Consider the following 25901-nt stretch of genomic DNA (forward strand, 5'->3'; position numbering starts at 1 on the left):
AAAAGTGGCAATTTATTGCTCTACATAGTCTCCTTTTAGCTCGATACACTTGACCCAGCGATGCTTCAAACTATTTAACCCGTCTGAAAAATAACTTTTCTCGAGGTCTGCAAAATAGGCTTCCGAGGCGGTGATGACCTTCTTATTCGACTTCAATTTCTGCCCAGCGAGTGTCTTTTGCCAGTTTGGAAACAAATAGTAGTCGCACGGGGCCAAATCTGGAGAATATGGTGGATCGGGCAACAGTTCGTCGCCCAATTCGACCAATTTGGCCATAGCGACGGCGGAGGTGTGAGCCGGTGCGTTGTCATGGTGGAAGAGCACTTTTTTCTTTGCCAAATGGAGTCGTTTTTTCTTCAGTTCGGCGTCTAATCGGCCCAATAATTCGGCATGATACGGCCCTGTGATCTTTTTGCCCTTCTCCAAGCAGTCGATGTAGATTACACCTTGTGAATCCTAGAAAATGCTGGCCATCAACTTTCCGGCCGATTGGACAGTCTTCGCCTTCTTCGGAGCAAGTTCGCCGGGTGCTGCCCACTCTTTCGACTGTTCCTTGCTTTCTGGTGTATACCAGTGAATCCATATTTCATCGACGGTTATGAAACGACGTAAAAACTCCTTTGGATCACACTTATTAGCGTTAAACACTGCTCTGAAGTGGTCTCAATGTTGCGCTTATTGTCTGAAGTGAGCAAACGCGGCACCTATCGCGCCGACAGCTTTCTCATGCCCAAAATTTCATGCAGGATATGACCTATGCGGTCTTTTGAAATGCCTACTGTGTCAACTATCTCGCACACCTTCAGTTGGCGATCTGCCAATACAAGATCGTGGATTTTTGTCACGTTATTCTCCGTGGTAGCCATTTTCGGGGCACCTACGAGCGGCTCATCAAAAACCGACATTCGTCCAGGTTGAAACTCATTAAACCAATTTTTGATAGTTGCCATCGAAGGAGAAGAGTCATCGTACACAGCATCTAAGCGCTCTTTGATTTCGCTGCGTGATTTCCCTTCCAAAAACAAGAATCGAATCACCGACAGATATTGCTCTTTTTCCATTTTAATAAAATCCGCTGACTTTCACACGCAATCACAACAATACTATAATTTCGATTTGGCTGAAATTTTGACATTAGCCGTCTACGAGAACGCATTAAATGACAGTACACTTCATTTGCGATAGTGGCGCCATCGGGCGGAGAGGCTAAGTACTTATCGGACTGCCCTAGTATACACAGACACATATAAAACACACGAACAATATTTTGTCACAATCATAGATAGTTTTTCTAAATTTGGCCAGGTCTATCCTTTATAAACCCCTAATTCAGTAGAAGTTGCAAATAAACTTATACAATACTTTAGTCACTTTGGACTCCCTAGACGCATTACAACCGATAACGGAACAGAATGGAAAAATGAAGTCATTCAAGGCTTATGCAAAGCTCACCATATAAAAATTCACTATTCGCGATTGAAACGGAATATAGAGGGCAGGTCGAATGCAGGAAAATGGCCGATATAAATGTTATAAACAAACATTCAATTGAGGAATAGAACAATACTGATTTGTTTTAAAATATTTTAATGTGCTCATAATGCTGAAATTTACTAACAATTTTTAAAAAGTGACCAAATTCCATTCAAATCAACAATTTTCTGGTTTGTTTATACCACTTATAGTGGTTCAAATTTATTCCACCAGAGGTCAGATATTTTGTTTTTCATCGCGAATACACAACTCTTTATAATCCCAATAGCAACAGCCCTGTTGAGAGATTTCACTCAAGTCTAAGCGTAACAATTCTTACTCTTAAAAATTCTAAACCCCAAGAACCAATTGAATCTCTCATGAACTTAGCTTTACTAACTATCCTATAATAATTCTATTCACTCTGCCACCGGTTATACACAATTTCAAATTATCCGTGAAAGACTTGATTACAGAAACCCCTTTGAAATAGACGAGAAAATAAAAATCACACAATATACATATACAAGACCACACCCAAAACCTAAAAATTTTATGACCTTATAAAACAAAAATTAGAAACAAAACAGCAGAAAACCCTTGATAAAATTAACGAAAATAGACAATCAACTGTAGAGATAAATACTAAACAACCTTTATATAAATTTAAGAATAAAAATGCATCAGAAAATAAAAAAACAAATGGTTAAGAGAAATTAGCAGATCCCACCAATAGTACATTATTTCACGGTTTTTGCTGTAAAGTTTAAAGAACCGCTTGGATTGACATGAAATTTGGCATACGCATAGCTAACATGTCAAAGAAAAAAAGTGATATGGTGCCGATGTGTGCTTTTGGTCTGGGGATGAGTTTCACCCCATCTCGAGGGTGAAAAAATATTATAATAATTCAATGTGAAATATCCAAATAATGAAGCATTCTTGGGAAAAACACATTACAACTTTTTTAAAGAGTTTAAAAAAAGATTTATTTCTGTTTTTATAAAAAAATTCTAGCATCAAATGTAAGCAAGTTACGCTCCAAATAAAGTTAGTCCCTTGTGTTTTGGCAAAAACGAATCAGGAAGATCACCCTCCAATTAGCAACTTAAATAAAATTAATCGTTACCGCTACACAAGTTACTTTACTTATGTTGTGTTTATATTATCTGTAAGTTTCATCGATTCAAAGTGCTCATTTTTGAAAAAATTTTGTTTTAAAGTAAAATTTTAAAAAATTTTAATTTTGAAAAAATGATTTTTTTTTAAAATAACTTAAAAATTGTTAGAGATACCAAAAATCTTAAACAATAAAAAAAGTCGGCATTACTTTTTTTAATACTTAAGACAAAAATTGGTTAAGATTCGGTGTTTCTAAATTTGCATACACTCGTGGTAAGTGACTCGTTCAAGGCCTTTTAACTACAGCTCTTTCAAAAATAAGAACTTTGAACCGATGAAACTTACAGATCATAATGATCAATGCACACACGAGTAAAAAACTTGTGAATTGGTAACAATTAAGTTCATTTGAAATGCTAATTAGGGGGAGATTTTCCCGATTTTTTCCAAAAAAAAGTGAATAACTTATTTTGAGCGTAACTTGTTTAATTTTGAAGCTAAAATTTTTTTTAAACAAAAATAAGCATTTTTTAAAACTTTAAAAAAGTTAAATGAGTTTTCCCCAAAAAAGTGCTTCGTTTTTTGGTTCTGGCACGTTAAATTATTCGATTTGGAATTTGACGAATATGAACCTATTTTTCATTAGCTATAACTCTGATTCTGCTAGGTATAGTGACCTAATATATAGACCATGTTTTTCACTTTTTACGTGCTATATTTTTGATAAGAATTTTTTTTCGACCAAATACTTACTTTTTGAGTTATTTGCGAAAACCCGTCTGAAAACGTAGTTATTTTGTAGAAAAATTTACATATTCACTGGCAAATAACTCGAAAACTATTAACTTGGTGAAAAACTTTATAGAACAAAAGTTGATTGGAATTAATCATTTTATCCATTTCCGGACTTATTTCGAACATATATTTTTTACCCCGAAAAGGGGGTCAAACTCACCCCTAGGACAAAAGCACACATCGGCACAATATCACTTTTTTCTTTGACTTGATAGCTATGTGTATGCCAAACATGTCAATCCAAGCGGTTCTTTAAAATATAGAGGTTTTGAAATATTTTGTCTTTAAAGAACGGACTACAAAAAATTTTTATAAACTTACAATATTCTTTTCATTTTCCAATATTTAATATTATAGATTATTTATTCATACTATTGCAATAAATGTAGCATATAATAAACAATTTAGAAACTGCAATTTCTTTTGCAATGATAAGTAATTTACATAGTTCAATAATAGATCCTAGTTATATGGAAACAATGCTTAAAAAATTAGAACAAATATATGGAAATTCGCAAGTACCAAAATTAAACAAATTCTAAATTATTACTCTTTATTTTCTACACAAGCAGTTATTCATAATAAAATGATTCTACTTAAAATTCACGTTCCCTTAGTCAATTCCCAATATAAACTATATCCTATACCTATATCAAAATATACCATTATCCCTGAACAACCTTATATGTTGCTCAATACGGAAACACATCAGACCACATTGGACCACATCAGAAAAATGCCCAGAGACAGAATATTGGTATTTCTGCCTCGAGCTCAACTTACACCAGCATCAAACTTGTTAGCAGACCTGATTCTTTGAAAGTAGACAATGTTCCAATCCAAAACCACTACTCAAGAACAATTTGTATTTCAACTGCCCCAGATAGAAATCAACCGAGTAGAGAAAGAAAAAAATCGATAATAGGTCTGGATCTCGCGTATGAAAAAAAAGTTGATTAATAGCAAGCTGAAAATTTGTTAATAGCTTAAGGGTGTCAAGTCGGACAAACTTTGATATATGGGAACACTGGAACAGGGGAAGTTTTAATTGTGGAACAGGTTAAAAATTTGGAACGGTCAGACCACGAAAACGGCACATGTATTTTGTCCGACAGAACAGACTTAAACTCTTCGAACAGAGATTAAACTCTCATGCAAAAATCAGACTGCTATTTATCACCAAATGGGCGTTTTAATGAGTGGAACATGTAGAATATGTCAAATGACAGGTGATAAATAGCAGTCTGATTTTTGCATGAGAGTTTAATTTCTGTTCGGAGAGTTTAAATCTGTTCTGTCGGACAAAATTAATGTGCCGTTTTCGTGGTGTGACCGTTCCAAATTTTTAACCAGTTCTACAATTAAAACTGCCCCTGTTCCAGTGTTCCCATATATCAAAGTTTATCCTACTAGACACCCTTAAGCTATTAACAAATTTTCAGCTTGCTATTAATCAACTTTTTTTTCATACGCGGGATCCAGACCTTGTAACAAGAAAGAAGAAGAATTTCTGTTGGAGTGAATGCACAGAGAGTGATAACTCCAACAGATGTAGGAAAAACAAGATCTACTTAATGTAGCCAATGGAACAAAAATGTGTGGCTTCTACGTTGATGAAGCCGAAGTAACTAAAATACTACTTTGCAGTAGTACTTGTATGGAAAGATGCCAAGACAAAGAGTATAGAATTGATATAGAAAGTGAGATGAAAAAAAATTATGAATAGATAGATGTAACTTGAATGGCTAGCTAAATACGCAAGAGAATGACCACTTGACACTCAAGGAAGGATTCGGCCAATTTGCACGCCTATTTTTGCCAGACAGTAAATTAAAGGAAATGACAATAATAGCTAGAAAAGGAGCTATTAAGATAATGTTCAGAAAATAGATAGAGTAAATATAACACTAAACACTATACACTAATATAACACTATAACACTAAATGAATCTAACTATCAAAGGAAAAAAGATTACGATTATTGGAGTATATGCTGTAAACGATGATGCACTGGTGAATATTAAAGACGACTTTTTTGAAAAGCTACATTCAGAAATTGCAAATATCGGCAGATCACGAGAAATTATAATCTTGGGGGACCTAAACAGTAGAACAGGAAAGAAGCAGCACAACAAAGTCATAGGCCAATATGGTGAAGAAGCTATAAATGACAATGGTACTAGACTAATAGTCTTATGCGAACAAAATGATATGAAAATCACAAATGGATTCTTCCAACACCGAGATATCCATAAATATACATGGACACAAAATACCCGAGGGCTGAACAGACAAAAAGACAGAGGGACAAAAGACTAAATTGATTGTACAGGTGTGCGGGTATATAGAGGAGCCACTTGCGGCAGTGACCACCATCTATTAAAAACAAAGCTCACAATAGGAGTAGATAGAGCAAGAGATTTAAAAGAAGCTGCAGCGGAAATAGAAAAATTAACAGAAAAGAAATACAACCTAAACAGCTTAGAACAAGAAAGCGTGAGGGATTTATACAGGAGCAGACTAGATAAAAAGTCAGAAACCATGCAATTTACCAGCAATGAAGAGCATTATCATTATATAAAAACATGTCTTCAGGAAGCAGCAACAGAGGCCCTCGGACTCCAAATAAAAAAACCACAGAAAAACTCCGTATTGGTGGGACGAAGAAATAGAACAAGAGATTAAAAATAAAAGAGAGAAGTATAAAAAATTTCTGAACACAAGGACCAACGCCGATAAGGTAGAATACAAGAGGGTCCAAGCTAAAGTGCGAAAAATGATATGCCAAAAGAAGAATGAGGCTTGGGAGCAAAAGTGTAACATGATTAACACACATTTAGGAGGACAGAGAAGTACAGAAAGTTGGAAAGTATTAAAATCGCTACGACAGGAAAAGAAATGAGATATAATATCAGCAATCACACCGGATCAATGGGACGAATATTTTGAAAAACTCCTAAATGAGGACAGAGCGGAATTTTTAAATAACAGTGATACCAGCAATGTAAATATCTTAGCCTCACCATTACGAGTAACAACAAAAGAAGTAGAAGAAGTATGTAAGTCTTTAAAAAATAACAAAGCACCAGGACCAGGGAACATACCAGCTGAACTAATAAAATATGGCACAACAAAATTATATGAAAACCTGGCTAAACTCTTTCAAAGATGCATCAACGGAGCGGAAATCCCAGAAGAATGGAAGACATCATGGATATCCACCATACATAAAAAAGACAGACGGGATCAATGTGACAACTACAGAGGCATCGCTGTAACGAACTCGATCAGCCGAATATACGGAAAACTGATTAAAAATAAAATCGAAAACGAATATAAAGATATAGAAGCTGAAGAACAGGCAGGATTCAGGGCAGAGAGATCAACGGTTGACCATCTGTTTTGTATTACACAGATTATTGAGAAGAAACTGGCCGTCAACCAGGAGGTGCATCTGTTATATGTGGACTTAAGAAAAGCGTATGATAGCATCCCACAAAACAAACTATGGGAAGCATTGGAGAAAACCAATATAAGCGCAAATTTAATAACAGCGACGAAACAATTGTATACCAAAACTGCAGCAAGGGTGAAAGTTGGAAGCAGGCTATCGAGAGGATTCCAAATTAGCAAAGGCCTAAAACAAGGGTGCTGCCTTTCACCGACATTATTTAAGATCTACCTCGAGCAAACTCTAAAACTTTGGAAACGCAAATGCAAAAACATGGGATTACCGATCAACAACAATACAATATACACTTTGTCATTTGCAGACGACCAACTTGTACTAGCGCAAGACTACGATGATATAGAATATATGACAAGGAAATTAATAGAGGAGTACAAAAAAGGCGGTTTGGAAATAAACATAAAGAAGACCGAATATATGTGTATCGGTGGGACACAGCAGGACCTTACACTGGGGAATGGCGAAATTATTAAACATTGCGACGCATATAAATACCTGGGTATGACCATCACACAAGAAGGAAACGTAGACCGGACGATAGAAGAAAGAAACAACCAGGGAAGAAAAGCAATTACTCTTCTCAATAGCATCCTGTGGGACCAGTCAATATCAAACAACAACAAACATAGAATATACAATACAATTGTTAAGTGTATAATCACTTACAGCAGTGAAGTATGGCAAATAAAAGAAAGATACAAGAGAAAACTTGAAGCAACAGAAATGGATTTCTGGAGGCGCTCAGCAGGAAAATCAAGATTAGAAAGGGTAACCAACAACAGAATTAGGGAAATAATGAATGTGAAACACACAATAGTAGATAACATTAGTACCAAACAGCTTAGATGGTATGGACACGTACAAAGAATGTCCCAAGAACGACTCCCGAAACAAATCCTAACGTGGACCCCTCATGGTAGACGAAAAAGAGGAAGACCCCGCCTTAGTTGGAGAGAAGGCATAAATCGAGAAATGAGAGAAAGAGAATTGGATGAAGACCTTTGGATGGACCGAAGTGAATGGCGACTAGGCATCGGAAGACGTAGGAGAACGTTGTAAAACCGATATATATATATATATATATATATATATATATATATATATATATATATATATATATATATATATATATATATATATATATATATATGTATATATATATATATATGTATATATATATATATATATACGCGAGCAACGCACCATGCGAGTCCCGATATATCCAGCAGACCACCCGAGACCCACCATAACCAAAGTGTATAATTAGATTTTTATTATAGAAAAATAAAGAATATAATATGAACTTTTATGGGCCCCAGAGAGGGGTAAGAAAAATCTTTTAGTTTAAAAAATCTATACGGAGCATACCGTGCGAGTCCCACTTACAAGTCAAAAGGACATGCGAGTCCCGCCAGTTATACATGGCACACTCAGCAAACAATATGAGACCCAGCGATGTTGCCACAACGCTGGGTCTCGTATTGTTTGCCGAATATTTTAGGTACTTCCCCGGTTTGTATATTTCACCTCGAATTGAACAGTTTTGTTTCAGCGGTTATTTTTATTCTTGTGAATAGTAAGGGCGGACGTAAAATAGTGATTTTAGGCGCAAGGATAAATATTAGGTACCTATGGAAAATAGATCAAAAAAAATTTTGGAACTCGCGTTGGACGAAAATAATAAAAGTAAGTACCTCAAGTGTTTTTTAATTTATGCAAAGTAGTTAATATTACTTACACACGTCTAATTATTTAAAGTTTTTACAAAATATTTATTATAAATGAATTAATAAATTAAAAAATGCCATTTTATTATAAACTTCGGAGCGCTTTTATAAATTATGTTTTTTTATTGGCAATTGTTGGTGGAATAAATAATTTTTTATTCTATTCTTATTTATTTCTTAAATTTTTAGAAAAAGATTATTCAAATGCAAATAAGATGGGGAAATCTTATTTTGGGCCGCCTAGCAAAACGAAACAAAATGCGAAGAAAAAAACTGAGCTTTTAGAGCCCAATGTAAAGATCTTATCGAACGTTAACCTTAAAGAAAAAATTGATAACTACTTGCAAACTATAACAACTCCCTTTTTTTTTAATGTCAAGAAAATAAAATAGATGAATCAACATTATCTGAAAGTAAAAATAATGTAGAGGTAAGTATTGATCTCATTTAGTGTAAATTAAAGTATACACCAAGAAAACTATTTTAATTTTTAGACTCCATTTAATAAGTATGATAAAGAAAAAAAACAGGACCATTTAAAACCCAAAGCAAATATTTTACTGGAACCAGATGTTAAACTTAATGATAACATTGATAACGACTCACAACCTTTAAACAAAACCTTGGATTTATATGAATTTCAAGAAAATGATTTAGAGGAAAAAGCATCAAAATCGCCTGAGTACGACAAGGTAAAAATTGTTTTAAACAAAATATTTAACAAAAACTTGTTTATTTTCATACTACTTGTGTGTGTGTGTGTGTGTGTGTGTGTGTGTGTGTGTGTGTGTGTGTGTGTGTGTGTGTGTGTGTGTGTGTTTTTGGCATCAGACAAAGTCTATTTGCCACAAACTATGACGTAAGAAAGATCAAATGTCTACTTTCGTCCTAATCACAAAATGAACTAATATGTCATAGACTCTTTTATCAAATGAAGCAAGGAGTGCTGAAATATTTACTGGAAGAGGAAATTTTATATTATTTAATTCCGTCATTAGTTCCAATGTTTCAAGTGTATATTTAGTGCAGTCGAAAAATATAATATGGTTTAAGTCGCCTATCGACATATTATTGCACCTTCATACTACTTATTTGCTCTATTTTATAAAACGTAATATCTTAAAAAAGTCTTATTTTGGTGTTAATTATTAAATATTGCTTTAGCTGGAAGAAAAAACTTACACTCCATTAAAAGCTGTAAATTTTGATTGCTATCCAATTTTGACCAAAATTGACACGAATCTAAATACTGACCATCATAGAGACTATGAAGACAATGAAGACTTTAGCGAGTCACGTGACACATCCTCATATGTACCCGAAACGGAAATAGAGTCTGAGGGAGGGGAAGAGGAAACTATTATTCCAATTTTTAAGGTAATTTTTTAATACGACATATTTAATCAGTTCAAAAAAGTATTGGATAAATCCTTATTTTAAGTAAAATACAAAATGACAAGTAGATACTTATTTTAAAAGATATTGCTCAATGTAATTCTTTATTTATTTATAGACATTACTGATTGTGTGTTATTAATTTTAGACCATAAACGTAACTTGCCCTGAATCAACTTTAACAAAGGACGAACCCTCGGAAAAGCCCCATATTTCTAACGTAAGTTAAAGAATTATTAGGTTAATAATTATTAGCAGTCATTGGGAATCCCTTGTCAGGGCCGCTCTGTCCATACGTGATATAATATATAAGTGATATATATTTATGAAAAGGCGCTCCGGGTTTTTGGCTAAATAACAAAAAGCGCAAGAACTATCTTAACCTTTAACTACACGCGCATCAAGTTATAACATAACTACACGCGTGGCGTACTTTATACGCCACAAGAAAATACACTTAAAAACAGCGGATTTGTTTATTTTTTTTTTGAAGAAATACATTTAGTTGTTTGTTATAAACATTATTCGGCATCAGTGAATACTTGGAGTTCCTTCTCAGTAAGCCAATTGGGATTTATAACTGGAATCATGGAATAACTGGATTCCATGATAAATAAAATTACTAATAATTTTTTTTTAAATGTGCTTTTTTTACAGGAGAAAAAGTATTGTTTATAAAGAAAAATATATTTTGTGCCATAATGACTAAAAAACAATTAAAATATGTACTTATATTACTACTTAGATTATTATAATCGTGGTGTATATTGACCACCACCGGAAACAACAAATTACTGTCCACCTATTATTGTCCACCAACAAACTGTAAATTATGATCTTCTCAGAACGCCGATTATAACGAAACTAAAACCAAATTGTAAATCACATTCCAGTGACAGGTTAGATAGATAAACAAGGTCAAAAATTAAATTTTTTAATATATGTGCAGTAGAATTCTTATATCTGGCGTACAAAATACGCCAGCGCGTGTAGTTAAAGGTTAAATACATAATTTACGTTTATGCACGAAAACATCTTTGTCCTCCTTCAATAGTCAAGGACAGCATGCTTAACCATTGTTCCCACTAGCCAGAAGGGCGGATTATGGATTATGAACCCAGAGCCCAGCAATAGGCCAGCGTCATTTACCTGTTATTTATGATTGTCGTTCTTAAACGTGCATAGTTAAAATTTTGTGAAAAGCGGTATATAGGCCAAGGTAGATCCTCTCAAAATAGTCACAATTCTAAAAAAATTTTAACAGCATTATGCGTACTTTATTTTGTAATCATTCGTTTAAGTACTTGAGGGGAAGTGGATCGGTAAGAAACAAATTTTGAATGGGGGTCGGTGGGGGTGGTTTATAGGGGTGGAAAATTTGCCTTGCAATTTCCGGCTTAGGTTCGCATTTTTTCTAATAATATTGAACGTAAAAGTTGTAGGTATTAAAAAATCAAACAACTTTTGTTCTATGTATTTTTCAACATAACCTCAAAATTTACTAGAAAAACGCCAAAAACCACTTTTTTATGTTTTTCGGTGTAACTTTAACAAAAATTATTTAAATTTAAGCAAATTTGGTGGAAATATACCTTTTTGCATCTAATATTTTTTTAAAATTTTTTAATGGCGAATATCGAACGGTTTCCGAGAAATTTCACTTTTTCATAAAATGACACTATACATTCAATCGAAAAATTTGGTAGCTCAAATTGAGCTTTTTGACTTTTGTAGGTAGGCATTATCTTCGATGAAACGTGTACTTTCAAATGAAAAAAAAGGGCACCTTAAGAGAGAATTTTTTTGGAAATCGCAAAAATCCGAAAAAAACGGTTTTTAGGTTATAGAATTTCAGTGATCGTTATAATTTTGAAGTTATTTATTTAAAAAGACGTAAGTTTTCACTCTAATGGCATATAGAATATCCCACCAGAATGAAAACAATGGGAACCTTCTCTGGTTACACCTCCGAGGCTTCTACAATTTGCCAGCCATACGGATGCTGAGACTAAGGAAGATGAGGGAATTCTACAATTTACAATTCACGTCCCATCTGCTCAGCACGGTAAAGTTCCAACGAGAATGGTTCCCTTCGTACTCCAACAGAGTAAATGTAAATCAAAAATGAATAACCACTTTCAATTTCGTTGCAAAACGAAAATACAGCCGAACCATATCCTAGTCCAATCAGAGAGTGCTGCAAGCACCTCTACCGGTTTCGAAACTTATTAGTCTCTCATCAGGAGGCACATATGCTGCTCTCCCCGATCCAACCAAAACAAACCCCAGCGTGCACTCCCGAATTGCAACGAACGAAATGGCATAGATGCCCTAGCGGCAACTGCTAGCAAAAAGACGTAAGTTTTCACTCTAATGGCATATAGAATATCCCACCAGAATGAAAACAATGGGAACCTTCTCTGGTTACACCTCCGAGGCTTCTACAATTTGCAAGCCATACGGATGCTGAGACTAAGGAAGATGAGGGAATTCTACAATTTACAATTCACGTCCCATCTGCTCAGCACGGTAAAGTTCCAACGAGAATGGTTCCCTTCGTACTCCAACACAGTAAATGTAAATCAAAAATGAATAACCACTTTCAATTTCGTTGCAAAACGAAAATACAGCCGAACCATATCCTAGTCCAATCAGAGAGTGCTGCAAGCACCTCTACCGGTTTCGAAACTTATTAGTCTCTCATCAGGAGGCACATATGCTGCTCTCCCCGATCCAACCAAAACAAACCCCAGCGTGCACTCCCGAATTGCAACGAACGAAATGGCATAGATGCCCTAGCGGCAACTGCTAGCAAAAAGACGTAAGTTTTCACTCTAATGGCATATAGAATATCCCACCAGAATGAAAACAATGGGAACCTTCTCTGGTTACACCTCCGAGGCTTCTACAATTTGCAAGCCATACGGATGCTGAGACTAAGGAAGATGAGGGAATTCTACAATTTACAATTCACGTCCCATCTGCTCAGCACGGTAAAGTTCCAACGAGAATGGTTCCCTTCGTACTCCAACAGAGTAAATGTAAATCAAAAATGAATAACCACTTTCAATTTCGTTGCAAAACGAAAATACAGCCGAACCATATCCTAGTCCAATCAGAGAGTGCTGCAAGCACCTCTACCGGTTTCGAAACTTATTAGTCTCTCATCAGGAGGCACATATGCTGCTCTCCCCGATCCAACCAAAACAAACCCCAGCGTGCACTCCCGAATTGCAACGAACGAAATGGCATAGATGCCCTAGCGCCAACTGCTAGCAAAAAGACGTAAGTTTTCACTCTAATGGCATATAGAATATCCCACCAGAATGAAAACAATGGGAACCTTCTCTGGTTACACCTCCGAGGCTTCTACAATTTGCAAGCCATACGGATGCTGAGACTAAGGAAGATGAGGGAATTCTACAATTTACAATTCACGTCCCATCTGCTCAGCACGGTAAAGTTCCAACGAGAATGGTTCCCTTCGTACTCCAACAGAGTAAATGTAAATCAAAAATGAATAACCACTTTCAATTTCGTTGCAAAACGAAAATACAGCCGAACCATATCCTAGTCCAATCAGAGAGTGCTGCAAGCACCTCTACCGGTTTCGAAACTTATTAGTCTCTCATCAGGAGGCACATATGCTGCTCTCCCCGATCCAACCAAAACAAACCCCAGCGTGCACTCCCGAATTGCAACGAAAGTGGTTATTAATTTTTGATTTACATTTACTCTGTTGGAGTACGAAGGGAACCATTCTCGTTGGAACTTTACCGTGCTGAGCAGATGGGACGTGAATTGTAAATTGTAGAATTCCCTCATCTTCCTTAGTCTCAGCATCCGTATGGCTTGCAAATTGTAGAAGCCTCGGAGGTGTAACCAGAGAAGGTTCCCATTGTTTTCATTCTGGTGGGATATTCTATATGCCATTAGAGTGAAAACTTACGTCTTTTTGCTAGCAGTTGCCGCTAGGGCATCTATGCCATTTCGTTCGTTGCAATTCGGGAGTGCACGCTGGGGTTTGTTTTGGTTGGATCGGGGAGAGCAGCATATGTGCCTCCTGATGAGAGACTAATAAGTTTCGAAACCGGTAGAGGTGCTTGCAGCACTCTCTGATTGGACTAGGATATGGTTCGGCTGTATTTTCGTTTTGCAACGAAATTGAAAGTGGTTATTCATTTTTTTATTTATTTAAATTTCGGTTCAAACTTTGTAAAACATATTTGTTAACATTATTTATAATAATTTTAAGTTATTATTTATAAACAGTTTTCAATTATTTAAACACGTTCAGTTAATAAAACTATTGTTTAAACAATATTTTTGCATAAAATTTTTTTTGCAAAATTGACATTTTTGCTTGGAATTTTTTTTTGTATTTAAAAAAAAACAAATCGAAAGTACTCTATGCAATTTTATGAAAAAGGCGATAGATTTTGAGTAAAAATTCGTTGAAAATTTTAATGAACCAGTTCCAAAAAGAAGTAGGCACAAATAAATTGATCAAATTTTTTTTGTAAAGTGCACGTGTAACAAGTTTTCATTTTTAATTTTGTAATTAAAACATCTGTACAAAATTTTGAATAAAAAAAATTAAAATTACGTTCTTTTTTATTTCTACGGTCCTGAACACATAAAAACCTAAAGTTATACTAGTCTACCACTTTTTAAAATTTTCAAAGAATTTTTACTCAAAAGCTATCGCCTTTTTAATAAAATTGCATATATGTAATACTTTCGATTTGTTTTTTTAAATACAAAAAAAAATTTTCCAAGCAAACATGTCAATTTTGCAAAAAAATTGTATGCAAAAATATTGTTAAAACAATAGTTTTATTAACTGATCGTGTTTAAATAATTGAAAACTGTTTATAAATAACTATGTTTACAAAGTTTGAACCGAAATTTAAGTAAATAACTTCAAAATTATAACGATCACTTAAATTCTATAACCTAAAAACCGGTTTTTTCGGTTTTTTTTGCGATTTTCAAAAAAATTCTTTCTTAAGGTGACCTTTTTTTTCATTCGAAAGTACACATTTCAACGAAGATAATGCCCACCTACAAAAGTTAAAAAGCTCAATTTGAGCTACCAAATTTTTCGATTGAAATTTCTCGGAAACCGTTCAATATCCGCCATTAAAAAAAATAAAAAAAAATATTAGATGCAAAAAGGTATATTTCCCGGAATTTGGTTAAATTTAAATAATTTTTGTTAAAGTTACACCGAAGAACATGAAAAAGTGGTGTTTGGCATTTTTCTCGTAAATTTTGAGGTTATGTTGAAAAATACATAGAACAAAAGTTGTTTGTTTTTTTAATATCTACAACTTTTACGTTCAATGTTATTAGAAAAATTGCGAACCTAAGCCGGAAATCGCAAGGCAAATTTTTCACCCCTATAAACCACCCCCACCAACCCCCATTCAATTTTTTTTTCCTCCCGATCCACTTCCCTTCAAGTACTTAAACGAATAATTACAAAATAAAGTATGCATAATGCTGTTAAATTTTTTTTTATCTCGAAACAGGATCTACCCTGGCCTAATAGGTGAAGGCGCACAGTAATTTAATGCACAAGGGCGCCAAGTGTGTTTGGCGCGGGCCTGTCCCTTGTAATTTTTTAATTAATTTAAATTGTTTAAATTTAGTTTTAAAATGTACTTTTTTACAGTCTTACTTTTAATTTTTTTAGATCGAAACTAATAATTCCATTGTTGCCCTTTCACATAGAAAAAACAGAGTTTGGGATAGAAAGAATTTCTGTCCAATTTGTTTCGTAGAAGTGAGTCATTTTGCAAGACATTTGGAAAGAAATCATGCTGACGAAAGTCGAGTAAAAAAGATTTTATCTTTTCCAAAAGGATCTAATGAAAGGAAAACCTTATGGGATTCTTTACGCAAGGAAGGAAATTTTCATTTGTTTAGAGAAGAAAAAAAAATGGTGGCTGTTCGAAGGCCCACGGAAGCCCAAGCATTAGACTTTGACCATTTTGTTGTTTGCGAAAACTGTTCTGGGGTGTACAAAAAATTTTTTTTCTATAAGCATGCTAAAAAATGCCAAGAAAAACACACTGGTACAAAGTGTGGGCGACTAAATGCCTTAACTCAATCCCAAACATTTTTAGCGGCTTCTCGCTGCCAAAACAGTTTTTTATCACAGTCAAGATTAAAGAAAGAGGTATTTTGCATTATGAAAGCAGATAAAATAAGCGCCACCGCAAAAAATGATATTTTAATATGTTTATTCGGGGAAAATCATCTTAAAAAACATAAAAGAAAGCAAATTGTAACAGTAACGTCCAACAAAATGAGAGAATTAGCAAGACTTTTGATTGCTCTTAGAGAGTTCACACCTGTTCAGAACCTAATTGATGCTATGAAACCAGAATTATTTGACGATTTAGTTACGGCCACAAAAGTAATTTCGGGATTTAGTAATGCCGATAAAAGCTTTAAATCTTCATCATTAGCACTTCATATGGGTACCACTTTAAAACAAGTATGCGATATAATTAATCGAATGATTTTAAAAAAATCCCCATTATTTACCTTTAAAAACCCTAATGAGGAAAAAAAAAGCATTCGAGATTTAAAAACATTATTAGAGACCAGTTGGGCCAATGAAATTTCTTCATTAGCCCTTAAAACAATGAAAGAACAGCAATGGGAAAAACCCCAAATACTTCCGGTGACAAGTGACGTAATTAAGTTTAATAATTTTGTCAAAAATCAGTTTGAAGACAGTGCCAAAAAATTAAACAAACTTTTAGAAAAGGAGGGGAAACAAAATGACAAAAATGATTTACTTCCTTTATATAAAACCTTAGCAAAAGGAATAATGGCCCTTCTTTTAATACTAAATAGAAACCGCATCGGTGAGATTCAATACCTTGAAATTTCTACTTACAAAAGATCATTTGCGGAGCCCAGTGTTCAAAAAGAAATTGCTGAAAGTTTAACTGTTTCAGAAAAACTATTGTGTAGAAACTTTAGAAGAATTATTACAGGTGGAAAAGGTAGCAAACCTGTAGCTATTTTAATGTCTCCTTTTTTAAACGAGAAAATTGAGCTGATGATTAAAATAAGGGAAAAAATAAAATTAATTCCAGAAGATAATAAATACATATTTGCAAATCCAAATTCGTCGAAAGGTTGGTTTCATGGAACAAGTGTAATTAAACAATTTGCACAAAACTGTGGGGCAAAGGATCCCAACTCTCTAACTTCTACCAAATTTCGAAAACAGACTGCAACAATTTTACAGATTATGGACATTAATAATACTGACATGGAACAATTAGCCATTTTTATGGGCCATACAAAAAAAACCCATGAAGAATGGTATAGGTAAGCCAATCTTGTTAAAGTGGTTTATTATTATATTAGCATAATTAATAGTTGTAATATTTTTTAGACTTCCTCAAGATCTATACCAGACTGCAAAAATAGCCAAACTAATGATCGCTTTGAATAAAGGTGATGTTAATATTTACAAAGGAAAGAGCTTAGACGATATCAATATAGAAGAAAATGACTACTTGGAAATTGAAAACATAGAAACAGAAGTAAATGAAATAAATGAAAAAGGTAGAATTAGTGTACTCGCATTGGTAATTGCCTAAAAGTTTAATAATCCATTTTTTAGAATTAACAGAGCCTACTCATTCTTGGAGTCCTAAAAGTAATTTTAGCGATGTAACCGACGAAAAGATTGAACAAGCTAATAAAAATGGTAGGTAAAAGATTATTATAAACGAAGTCTTAAAAAATCATTACAATAAATGTTATAAATGAAAAAAAAAGATGAATAGCTCCTAACTCTTAAAAGCAGTTTTCTACTTAAAAGTAACAAATAACTAATTATTATTAATTTGCAGAAAAAGTTTCGTCGAAGGGTAAAAGAAAGTTATTTACCGATGAAATGACGCATCCAATGCAAAATAATAAAGGTAAAGCAGTTTTAATAAGAGTATATCGAAAAAATGCATGTATTATTTGATTTTTTTAGTTACAAAAAGAAAGGAGGTGCCAACTACTGAAAAAACCGAAAGCACTTCAAATGGTAATTTCTTTAGATAACTATTACTCTGCTACTCGTAATACAATTGTTTTAATTTAATAATACATTTATTACCTAATAGGATTTAAAAAATATTTATTCGTAAAAAACTTTAATATAATAATTTTATTTGTAAACGGACAATTACCTGTTTTTGTTAAAATTAAAAATGCTTTCCAAATTTTATAACTAATTTACGGCATATTTTTTGTTACAATTTTTAAGTATTATTTTTTTTCTACAACCGTGTTAAAAATGCAATTTTTTGCACTCCATGCGTGCGTTAAAAATGCTACTTTAAGGCACTAGTGCTTTAAAATATTTTTAAGGCACTGCAGTTCGTATTGACCGTATAGACAATTTTGATGTAATGTCAAAAAATATAAAAAATGGAATGTCAGTCAAGTTCAAGTAAAAGTTTTTGTAGATATTGTTCTGTAATTACGTTTGTAGAAAAAATATTGTATGATATGCGTGTTAAAAAGTACATTTTTAAGGCACTCATGTGAATTGCAGAACTTGCTATAGCTCATTCTGCAAACTTTCACATGCGTGCCTTAAACGTGTACTTTTAACACTTATATCATAAATAACTATTTATGTATTAACTTTTTTTAGCGATTGCAAGGCACCGATGGACCGAAAAGGACAAACAAACTATGCTTAAATACTTTACAAGATTCATAAAAGAAAAAAGGGTTCCGAAAAAAGCAGACGTACAGAAATTAAAAAAAAATAAAGCTGGAGAAAACTTTCAATCAATTGATTGGGTAAAAATTAAAACGTTTGTTTACAATTCTTACAGAGTGTAGTTTTTGTGAAGTTTTTTTATTAAATAACGTGTTTTTAAACATTTGTGTTTTAATTCGATTTCGTTTGATATATATTTTTCGGTAAAAATTCATTTAATCTAGCAAATCAGATTCTTAACAAAAATATGATTAATAAAATAGTATCTTATATTATATAAAATTCTTGTGTCATAAAGTACGTTCCCAAACTCCTCTGAAACGGTTCGACCGATTTTTATCCCCCTAGATGATAAGGGTTGTCCACCCCTAAAACATTTTTTGGACTTGTATTTTATTATCTTTTTATAATGTGGATTAAAAAATACATACAACTTTAAATTTTTTCATCGCACAAACGTTTTTTTTTTCCAACTTAGCGGTATTAAAGAATGGCGGGAGCCCTTCTTTAATCCAATACAAAATCCCACCGAATACAACCAATACGTAATCAATAATCTGGTGAAAAGTAGCCTTCTGACAAAATATATCAGTCCCGCGATTCTGCTTCTCGGCTACACGATTTACGCCGTCTTTAAATATGGCGGACAGTCGTTCTTTTTGAATCGCGGCCCTGGCTAAAATAAAGTTCAAATGAAATTCCTTTAGTAAATTATAACAAAGCAATGTTGCCGGGTTTTGGGTCTCGCATATAATGTTTGATCAATCTGGGTCTCGGATGGACATACAGCTTACATACAGTCTACCTGTGCGCCGCCTATGGTGCGTTTCTATGAACTAAATTCCATATATTTTGCGATAGCAAACAGACTTCCGAGTCCAAAAAAAATTTTTTGTTGATCAGTTTTTTTGGATAAGTTGGACCTTCTGCAACCGATATACACGATAAAACCATGCGAGTCCCGCTGAAGGGTCTCGCATGGTCAAAACGGGTCTCGGACGGTGCGCAGCATATGGCAAAATGGGAGTCACATGGCCGGTGTGTACGTCTATATATATATATATATATATATATATATATATATATATATATATATATATATATATAAACTATAATAAAAATAGAATAAATTTTTGGGCGCCAGAAGAAGGCTAACTAGGTTAACACTCTTCCAGGTATTCTACGCTGCTATAGAGTATATTAAATTTGTAGTACAAGTATTTTAAATGTATAAATATAAAGGAGTAATAAGAAAAAATATCCACAATAAATGTATACTTATTAAATATAACTACTAGATTTTCACAATCTCCGAGTTAAAACAAGTGACTAGTATGTGACTCTAACATGACAAGAAATGATAGATACTAGTGAAAGTCATTTACAGAATTACCGTACAAATTTACTCTAAGAATAATCTTAATGAGGTTAGAAAATCAAAAAGGGGTACCTCTAATATAAAAAGTACAACTCACCTAGGTTAGTAGAACCTTCACCAAATAATAATTGTACGTTTATTATACGTACACCATAATTAAATACTACCTGATACTATAAATACAATATAAAAATAACTCAATGTGAGTTGGGCAGGCACAAGCCTTTACCTAATAAATAAACCTACGGTTGGATACAACAGATCCTTTTTATAACTCGTGGTTTATAATAGTTACTTATCAAGTGAAACCAAACTCTATTCTAAGGGAATAGAGCCCAGAAGTTTATTTGAATTTAAAAATTTAAAGTTAAATAAAGTAAATAATTGAAATTTTGAATATTATTTGAAGTTAATTTGAAGAATTTAATTTAAAAATAGACTAAAATAATGAAATAAGTTTAAATAGTTATATAAAAAGGGAAACCAGCATAAAAATAATCAAAATGAGAGTACGGACAACTATTGTTGGGGAAAATATCTGAGCTCAGAGATCTTTACCTTAGAGATTACGCAGTATTGGGGAACGCTATCAATTAAATATTATGTTGTTAAAAAAAATACTATACAAATATGAAGCGGGAAAAATTTGTGTGCAATTAAACTATAAAAAAAATGTCCTGAATATCACAAAAAAACAGTCTGTCTTTACTAAGAGCGCATCAAATGTCCCCAAACACACCCCTTTTACACAATCTTCGAGCTGATGTAATGAGCACCCAGTGGTGCTAACTTTCGCTTGCAGCTGTCGTGCTGGAGGTACAGGAAGGCTGGTGGAAACAGCTGGAGGTACTCAGGAGGAAAAACAACTGGAAATGATCCAGGCTGGCTGCCCAGTGATCGTTGCTCGAGGAGTGGTCTGTCCTTGGTGGTGTTAGGTGGTTTTTAAGATTTCATAGTAGGTGCTAAAAAACACAGTATGGTGTTACTACCAATCTACCAATGTCAAAAAAAAGAAGCAAGAGAAACGAGGAGGTGTTTTTATTCCTATGGGAATAAGAAGAAATAGGTCATTAAGTCCAAAAACTTGAATGACTAGACAGCTCGACTCTTTATCAAGTTGTTATCAGATGACCTTGGTCAATAACACATGTAATTTTCAATTTGAATACAAGATATAATTACTGTAAAATAATATTTTATTATAATATATACACAGGTATACAGGCATTTTATATGAGGATGAAATAATATGACTATGCAATGGATACTTATTTGATCATCTTTCAAAAGATAGGAGATCTGAAGACTTGAAAGGAATATAAAAAAAATTGGATTTAATGAGCTCTATTTTTCCAACTAAAAGCAAAAACAGCAAAGAATATACAATTTTCTCTCGATGAGTTTGATCAAACCATGAAAATAATCTGCATGAAACTTAATTAGCAAATTAGTCAAGGACATTCAACATGGCTGAATAAAAATATTAAATTTTTTCTATTTACCGGGGCGGAACTCCATGTAGCTATGCAGTACAATTCTTCAAATTCACACTGTTCACTAATGCTGGATGACTTCAATATAATATTTATTTTAATAAATCTAGAACTTAGAATTGTAGGTAAATAAACTAGTCCAACAACCCCGCACGCTATCTACTCAAAACCACTCCTCAAAGCACAATGGCGCGTTCAGTTCAACGGCCCAAGAACCTCGTTGCGATTCTCCATATCCCTAGCTGTCAAAGTGGGGAAACCAATGTTGCCACGTTTAAATGTGACGTCAGCAAGCATTTAAAAATTATGTGATGGGTTTAAGTTGTATTTTAATGAACATTGAAAGAAAATAATTCTGAAAATAATTAAATAATATTTTCCATAATTAAATAATATCTTCCCATCAATAATTGATTCTATAAGGGGCGGAACGTCACAACCTATAAATATTCCACTTTAAACAACTCAACATGAATGAAATTAATCGAGTCAAAACCTTACGTAACTTTCTACAAACAAGAGATCTTGAAAATGTACCTACCATCAAAACATGCTAGGCCAGGGTAATAAGACAAAAATATACCCTGTTCGTGACACTTCAACAGCCAGGGTACTGAAGCGTTTTTTCGACAGGTAATACCTATAAGAACAAATTGTAACTATTTCCTGCGTAGGATCTGGCTGCCATTTTTATTTATAAACAATTTAGTCTCAAAAAACGGCCTTTTTTCCTTTTTTTTTCAAATTCATGGAAAACAGTAAGAATTATGGTTTTCTTAGTACAAACATCTTCGAGAGAATGAAAAAAGCTTTAAACTGGCGTATTACAGAGTTTAATACACTCATTTATTGTTAATATAATTGCGAAAAATGGTCGAAATTAAAAAAAATTAATTTCGCAATAACTATTGTGAAAATAAGTTTACAGCTTAGAACTTTTTGTCCAATGGAGATTCTTTGGTGCTTAATATATTACAAAAATTTCAAAGCGATTCATTCAATTGTTTAAATTTTATTCAAATTGTTTATTCCAGAGAGGGCAATAACATAAGTCAGAAAAAAATAAATTTAGAACCATTCTACAGATGTCAAATGAAAGAGCATGAACTAAACTTTCAAATTGGTTTAAAAAAGTGAATAAAAAATGCATTTATTAGTAATAAATAATTATGCAAAAGTATCGTCAATTTTTCCTTATAAACTTTTTGAATAACTTTTTCCAAAAAAATCTATTTTTTACCGTTTTTTAGGTGCACAACTACCAAGTAATGTTATGTATATGATAATTGATGAAAAATTGTAATAAATATATATAATTTATTATATAAAAAATAAAATGTTTTTAACGAAAAATTAAACATACTTTTACATAATTATAATGAACTATTTTAAATGGGAAATAAGCCACAATTTTACCAAAAAAATGAATTTATTAACGTTTCGACGCCCAAGTCGGGTATTATATATTTAAAATAGTTCATTATAAAAATGCCACAAGGAAATAGCTTCAGAACAACATTTTTCATAATTATTTAGTACTAATAAATGCATCTTATATACAATTTTTTTAAACCAGTTTGAAAGTATAGCTATAGCTCATGCTCTTTCATTTGATATACAGTCGGAAAAATGAAAGAATACCCATGAACGAACATATAAATCACGCTGTATTTTCCTGTCACCGTGTCACAAAGAAAATTGCCCAACGCAAGTACATACATGTAATAATAATTATTACCTGTACTTTCGCTGGCCAATTTTTTGTGTGACACGGTGACAGGAAAATACAGCGTGTTTTATATGGTCGTTCATGGGTATTCTTTCATTTTTCCTACTGTATGTAGAATGGTTCTAACATTATTTTTTTCTGACTTTGTTATTGCGAAAAAACTCTCTGGGATAAACAATTTGAATAAAATTTAAGCAATTGAATGAATCGCTTTGAAATTTTTGTCACATATTAAGCACCAAAGAACTCTCATTTGACAAAAAGTTCTAAGCTGTACACTTATTTTTACAATAGCTATTGCATTTTTTTTTGAAATTTCGACTTTTTTCGCAATTATATTAACAATAAATAAGTGTATTGAACTTTGCAATACGCCATTTTAAAGATTTTTCCATTCTGTCGAAGATGATTGTACTCAGAAAACCATAAGTCTTACCGTTTTCCATTAATTAAAAAAAAAGGGAAAAATGAGACCGTTTTTTGACACTAAATTGTTTATAAATAAAAATGGCCGCCAGATCATACGCAGGAAATAGTTACAATTTATTCTTATACGCTCTGAGCTTCGCTGGTGTCGCTCCTAGCGGATTACTAATGCAACTTTCACCGGTAATTTTTAAATTTATTATTTAATTGTTATCGCTTAATATTTACAACGCAAAAAAGTAATTAAATTGTAATCGATTTTTTTAAGATTTTGCTAATCATTTTGAAGTTCTATTGATGAAATATTAATTTCTTACTTCGGATACTTTCACAATTATCGTGTAGATGGCGCTAAGATTAATAGATTAATTTATAATTACATGTTACGGAACATTAAAAAAACTTAAATTCAGTATTTAAAACGTAAGTATATTTAAGGTAAAAATATGTACCACACCTTTGACCAACTAATATTTTTTATAATTAACGTTTTTAATTTTAATTTTAAATTAATCACTTTGACATTTATGTCAAATTTCCAGTAAACGTTTACAGACTTGTCACTACTGGCGCTCGCGAATTTTTAAATATCCCCTCTACGTACGAGCTCACAGCGTATACGTATTAGCTGTCGAAAAAACGCTTCAGTACCCTGGCTGTTGAAGTGTCATGGAAAAAACCTTATTACCCTGGACTATACATGGAAGAAATATCGTTCAAGACGAAAAAGAGAAGAAGAAGCCACCCAGAAAATAGAAGGACCCTTATTTTCTGCTCTAATAAGGGAGGAGTTATAATGTACAAAATTCCCGATAAGTGTTTTTCCTATAATTTGTACTTTATCTTTTTTGCTTATAACAAGATTCGTATTAATTGAGTGGCCGTTTGCTAAAAGCTGATATGTCCACTTTCGCTATTTTTCAGAAGAGCAAATTCAAATGTCCACGATGTCCATAAAATCACAGTTTTAGACATATCATATTTGGTTTTAAGTTTAATGTTTATATTGCTATTTATGTGAGTTGACATATTAGTGGAGTCACTGAAGGTGGATATGAGCTATTAGCTCCGATTTCGTTGAACCTCCCTCGATTTGCATGAAAATTGGTGAGTGGTTAGAGGATATCTCAAGGAACAAAGGTGACATGGTGCCAACTTGCGCTTTTACCCTGGGGGTCGATGCCACCCCTTCTCGGGGGTGAAAATTATTTAATTAAAAATAACCCCATAATTCGATAGAGGGACAAATTTCAAGCAAAATTTGTTAAATAAAGTTATTAAAATAAATCAAAACTTTTTAAGTTATTAAATATCAAAGATTTTAATTTTTCTTGAGAAAAATGCATGTATTTAACCATTTTTTCAACAATAACTCAAAAAGTGTAAGTTTTTACAAAAAATTGAAGCTAATAAAAAATGAAATAAACCTTTTACTAGAAAAACCTTTTACTGTTAACTAAAAGTGAGTTATAGGTAATTGAATGTATATTGTTTTCGGCGAGTTAATAACTCTAAGTGTTCAAGCTGAAATAACCGGACATTGATGCATTTTATAACATAAACTTATTAAACATTTGTCAAAGTACTTAAATATCTATCAAATGAGCCCCCGAACATGTTGATAGCGTTAAAATTTATGCTACAAAATTTTTTCAAAATTTATCTGTTAAAAATTTTTCCAAAAGATGTTATTGTTTTTTTTTACTAACTCCGTTCGTGTTTAATATATCAGGTTCATCTAAAAACTGTTTGAAAGTAAATTCCAAGTGCTATTTAAGCACGTTGAACCTAATCTTTTAAACCCCTTACTTTTTTTAAATAAAAGGTTAAATATCCCCGGTTGCATGGTTCCCACAGCAAAATTTAAGATTTAAACGCTTCTATCTCGGTTAGTTTTTAGCCTATAGATATAATAAAACAAGTAACATATTTGGCACAGACAAAATAGTCCTGTCGCCAGGGGGGGTACAACGGCCTCCTGTATTCAGATGGACTTACCCAAGTTTTTATTATGTATTTTGGCCCGTAGAACACGAATTTTTTGGGTAACAGTTGATCCGGATGTCGATAAGATTGTTATAAACAAAGAAGTTGAGGAATTACATAACAGCGATTTCTCGCAAAACAAAACATGTTTTT

At 33.1% G+C, this 25901-nt stretch overlaps 2 protein-coding genes across 3 annotated transcripts in view; both read left to right on the top strand.

Annotated features, from left to right (window-relative positions):
* LOC114343226 (zinc finger protein ush) overlaps positions 1-25901 on the top strand; it is a 512519-nt gene that overhangs the window by 319931 nt on the left and 166687 nt on the right. The window lies entirely within an intron of this gene.
* On the top strand, positions 8057-18904 carry LOC114347814 (uncharacterized). Of its 2 annotated transcripts, XM_050654873.1 has the most exons (11): positions 8057-8545; positions 8776-9016; positions 9081-9278; positions 9751-9963; positions 10130-10201; positions 15680-17334; positions 17402-17574; positions 17633-17719; positions 17865-17936; positions 17996-18049; positions 18665-18904. In XM_050654873.1, exons 6-11 carry the CDS (start codon positions 15926-15928, stop codon positions 18856-18858), a joined length of 1989 nt encoding a protein of 662 aa, XP_050510830.1. In that variant the 5' UTR covers positions 8057-8545; positions 8776-9016; positions 9081-9278; positions 9751-9963; positions 10130-10201; positions 15680-15925; the 3' UTR covers positions 18859-18904. The 2 variants fall into 2 exon arrangements, with proteins under 2 accessions (XP_050510830.1, XP_050510833.1); XM_050654876.1 differs by having other exon boundaries at positions 8057-9016.

Source organism: Diabrotica virgifera, chromosome 1 (assembly GCF_917563875.1).
Source record: "Diabrotica virgifera virgifera chromosome 1, PGI_DIABVI_V3a".
In the NCBI taxonomy this organism is placed as follows: Eukaryota; Metazoa; Arthropoda; class Insecta; order Coleoptera; family Chrysomelidae; genus Diabrotica; species Diabrotica virgifera.